The sequence below is a fragment of the Lipotes vexillifer genome, unplaced genomic scaffold, assembly GCF_000442215.2.
Source record: "Lipotes vexillifer unplaced genomic scaffold, Lipotes_vexillifer_v1.1 scaffold972, whole genome shotgun sequence".
In the NCBI taxonomy this organism is placed as follows: domain Eukaryota; kingdom Metazoa; phylum Chordata; class Mammalia; order Artiodactyla; family Lipotidae; genus Lipotes; species Lipotes vexillifer.
Window position 1 is genome coordinate 33,336 of NW_006769413.1, and position 4,570 is coordinate 37,905.

The 4,570-nt window shown below is 49.4% G+C and overlaps 1 protein-coding gene across 1 annotated transcript in view; it reads right to left on the reverse strand.

Annotated features, from left to right (window-relative positions):
* The window catches only part of CORO2B (coronin 2B), a 74,275-nt gene that overhangs the window by 2,025 nt on the left and 67,680 nt on the right, over positions 1 to 4,570 (reverse strand). The window contains exons 9-11 of the mRNA XM_007445598.1: positions 3,255 to 3,367; positions 2,836 to 2,926; positions 2,495 to 2,634 (exon numbers count right to left, since the gene is read on the reverse strand). Of these exons, the coding sequence (XP_007445660.1) occupies positions 2,495 to 2,634; positions 2,836 to 2,926; positions 3,255 to 3,367 (344 nt within the window). The remainder of the gene's footprint in view (positions 1 to 2,494; positions 2,635 to 2,835; positions 2,927 to 3,254; positions 3,368 to 4,570) is intronic.

Here is a 4,570-nt window from a genome sequence, read left to right on the forward strand (position 1 = left end):
TATATATATATATATATATATATATATATATATAATTTTTGTGATTCTTTCCTTTAACGGACTTTTATTTTTCATTAACCAACAAACCAGTCCTGGTTACATCTGTTCAGAGGGATGCTGTGGTGTCTGCCCTGCACTAAGTGATTCTACACACTCCTGTGCCTTCCAAGTTCTCAAAGTTTCTTTGTAAAATTTTTTGGATCTACTTTTGTTTAAAAAGCAGATTTACTGAATGTAATTCATGTACCATAAATTTCACTCATTTTAAGTCAATTCAGTGAGTTTTAGTAAAATTACAGAGCTGTACAATGATGTCTTCTCCCCTGTGTCAAGCTACCTGTTGTCTTTTCACACTTAGACCAATGTGTCTACTGTTCACAGCCCCATTATCTCATTGGTTGCTTCCAGTCTTCTGTGATGATTAAAACTGTGGGTAAAACCAGGGTAACAGGCTCTGAGCAATTTTTTTTTTTCCCCAACAAGCAAAGTATCCAGGCTGTAGTGTAGAGAGATCGTGGTATCTATGCTGTCTGCTCAGAGACCCTTTAAAATATTTCTCCAGGTCCTCCATTCTGATTGATACAGACAAGTCCATAGCTAAAGGTTACTCATTATAACTGTTATTCACCCTGCCTTCTCCACACCCAGTACTAGAACCAACTTCAGGTTCTTGTTATGGCCCTGGGCTATCGCAGCAATTCAACTGTGTCTACCTTCTCAAGGTACTTAAAAGGAAAAAAAATTTTTTTTAACAGAAAACGAAAACAAGTACCCATCATCCAATTTCAGCAAATAACATGCAAGCACTCTTCTTTTTTTTTTTTTTTTTTTAACTTTTTGGCCGTTCCACGTCGCATGCGGGATCTTAGTTCCCTGACCAGGGATCGAACCTGCACCCCCTGCACTGGAAGCATGGAGTCTTAACCGCTGGACCACAAGGGAAGTCCCCATGTATCCACTCTTGCTTCGGCTTTACTCTTACCTACTTCCCCTGTACCACCCTCCTCGCGATTATTTTGAAGCAAATCCCATTGATCACACGGTCTCATCCAGCCTTAGAAATCTGAACATCCCTCTATAATGGCACATAAACATATTTTATAGCAATTATCAATTTACCTGCCAGTTTCACCTTTAAGACTGTGAGGTCCCAGAGGTTAGGAATGGTCTTACTTTTATGAATAGCAGTGATAATTATACGTTGGTGTGACAAGAAATCCTGTAAGATGGCCCCATGTTATCCTCTCGTTTCATGGGTAGACGGGACCTAGTAACTTGCTTCAAATGAATAGAATATGGCAGACATGACGGTATGTCATTTGCAAGGGGAGTTGACAAAAAGACTTTGGCTTCCATCCTGGACACCCTCTCTTCCTCACTGCCATGCTGTGAGCAGCCCTGTGGAGAGGTCCATATCGCAAGGACCTGAGGGAGGTATCCGGCCGACAGCCCTTGAGGGACTGAGACCCTTAGTCCAATGACCTGTGAGGAAATAAGTCTTGCCAGCAACCGAGTGAGTGAACCTGGAAGCAGATCCTTCCACAGGTGAGCCTTCAGATGTGACTGCAGCCCTGGCTGATGGTTCACACCCTCATGAGAGACCTCGAGCCGCAGGCACCCACAGATACTATGAGATAATAAATGTTTGGGGTTTAAGTCCCTAAGTCTTGGGGTAATTTGTTACATGGTAATCGAGAGCTAATACAGTTAGCCTCTTTATGCATTTAATGTGAGCAGGAAGAGTGCTAGATACTTAGCAATGGTCTCTTTAATGCTCACAGCATTTCATATCCCCGTTTTACAGTGAGGAAATGGACTTAGGGAAGTCAGGAAACATGTTCAGGCACAGCCAGGAAATGAGAGAGCCAGGATCTAAATGCAGGTGGGTCTCTGCAGCCACCTCCACCGCAGCTGCATCAAGCCCAGTGCCTGGCACACGGTGGGCATTCCGTGAATCCTGGCTGAGCTGAACTACGCTGGTGCCAGGGACCGAGGGTGTGGTTGGAAGGAGAGGCCTCTGGGGGGCGTGGACAAGGCCCCGCTCCGGTTACCCCTGATGAGCTGCTCCCTTTCCAAATGGTACAAAGAGTACTTTCATCAACACGCAGCCTCTTCCACAAAAACAGGAAATCATCAGACCCTGCTGCTGCTGCCATGCCAGGGAGGAAAGCAGTGCTGTAATGCATGAGGCTGGCTTTCCCCATGAGTCAGGAATTTATAACTCCAGATGACAGCAACATTCTGAAATGGATTCATGAGGGGACACGTAACTCTGGGTTCGCGGGTTTGAGGGGCATCAATATCCCTACCGTAGCCCAGCCTCTAGTTATTGGGGTCAGAGGCAACGGAAGCCAACAGCAGGCTACTTATGGTATTTGTCAGACACAGAAAAATGCCTCAGAACGGAGCTAGCTTAAAGGCCTGAAGCCCATAATTGAAATGCAAAGGTCTCGCTCTGCCAGGATGTGTGGCAGCAATAACTTATATTCCTTACCTCATTCTCTGTCCTGGGTGGGACATTTTCTAATAAATCTATTCCGTTGACCACAACGCTCTTCTTTTCTTTGATGGGAGCCTTGAATACCATTTTGGGGGACTTCTTATAGCCTTCTTTCAAAGACATCAGCACAGGATCTAAGAAAGGCAAGGGGTGTGTTCTCACTGACAATTCCATTGACTGTCAAGTGATGGTGGCTCTCAACACCACGCCCAACAGTAGGCTGAGTGTGAGGGCAAGTTCAATGAGGAGAATATGCAAGGGGAAGGGGTGGGCTAGACCGAATGCCAAGGTTGCAGTCTCCTAGCCTCTTCTGGGAAGCCCACCCCTTGCGGTACCTCGGTTGATGCCTCCCAGCCACTCATCGGGGGTCAGAGCTGGCTCTGTGCCCGGCGTCATGGGGTAAATGTCTTCCTGGTAGGAATCCGACTGCAGCGGGGGAAGCAGAAGAGTGGACAGATGGGGGGCTGCTGAGAAAGCCCGTGCTCTCCAGTCAGGTTCTCCTCTTTGCTGACGTCCAACCGCATACCTGCTGCCCTGCCTCCGGCCTTTGTACTCACAGTGTCTCCCATTTGGAATTCCCACCTTGCCTTCCGTAGCCAGCCAAACTGTCCTCACCTTGGAGCGGCCTGCAACCCCTGCCCCAACCCACAGGAAAAGGGCTCCTTCTTCCGGGCTCCGCCAGGCTTACGGTCAGGGGCGAGAAAGCTAGGCTTCAATGCCAGGGGCCCTTTGCAACCAGCCCAGCCCCACTCACCCTCCGGGGCACGATCATGGAGATAGGCTCAATCAGGCCCTTGAGAGTCACCAGCTTGTAGAATCGGAACACCTCGCAGGCAGACACATCCAGCCCGTGCTTGGGCATAACCCCTGTGGACAGGCATACATACGGCTACATGGGGTCCCGGGAATCCCCCCTCAGCGCCCCTCCTTCCTGATGACCTTAGCCAGGGAAAAGGCACAGGTGGAGGGCACTAGGTTTGGAGGTAATGACCCATACAGTAGACAGGAGGGAGCTGGGGGCTTCCTGAGTCAGGCTCTGTCTCTGGGTGGTAACTTCTCAAATAAGCCCTGTGGGCCGGACCTGCCTCACCAAGGGGCACGCTATAGATTTGGGGCCTTTGAGAACTGGAAGGGGCTGCAGAACTATTTGAATCTAATCCATTCTTTTTACAGATGAGACTCTTGAGGGTCAGAGGGGATGGGGCTTTTGCCCGAGGTCACACAGTGTTGCCACTGTATAAGCCACAGAGACCATCACCTTCTGAAATGAACTGGTTTCCCGAAGCCTCTGTGCCCCCAGTCTTCAGAGAGAAAGAAGGAGGGAGAAAGCGTTCCCCGTGCACCCCAGAGGTTTACACACAGCCCAAGACTGCCGTTCCATCATGTGTCTTATAGGATCGACAGGGGTGCGTGTGTGCATGTATGTCTGCGTGGGCACCAGATACAACAGCCCTAACAGCTGCATCAGCTGAACACCGGCTGGGGCAGCAGTGCAGTGTGGGGTTAGGAACACAAGCTTTGGGGTGGGACAGAATCCTGGGTCTGAATCCCGACTCTCCCCTCGTTCTGGCCGGGAGTCCTTGGGCAAATCACTGCTCTCTGAGCTCCAGCTTCCCTGGTTGCCTAGAGGAGTCCAGTAGCGGCCCCTCATGAGATGGTCGGGGGACTGAGTGCGAAGATGCTTGTTAACTGCCCGGCAGTGATGAGCACAGATGACATTAGTTTCTTTCTCCCTGATGTGAATATGAGTTAAGGTTCTACCTCTCCTCGGCTGGAGCAGAAGGCTGCTCTTCCAGAGAAGGGAATTCCAGGAGCTGGAGGGAAGTGGCATCATGGTACCAAGTGAAGCCAGCAGACTTGGGTTTGAGCACTTAGGAGCTATGTGACCTGCCTGGGGTGAGTGACAAAGCCACTTGGAACCTATGAAAAGTGCCTGGCTCGTGGCAAATGCTCAACAGTGGCCACAGGTGAGGAGGACAAGGAGAAATAGCTATCCTCAGTTGCCCCTCCCTCCTCCCCACGTCCTGCTGACCCAACTTTCTTTTTTTTTTTTTTTTTTTTTGGGTACGC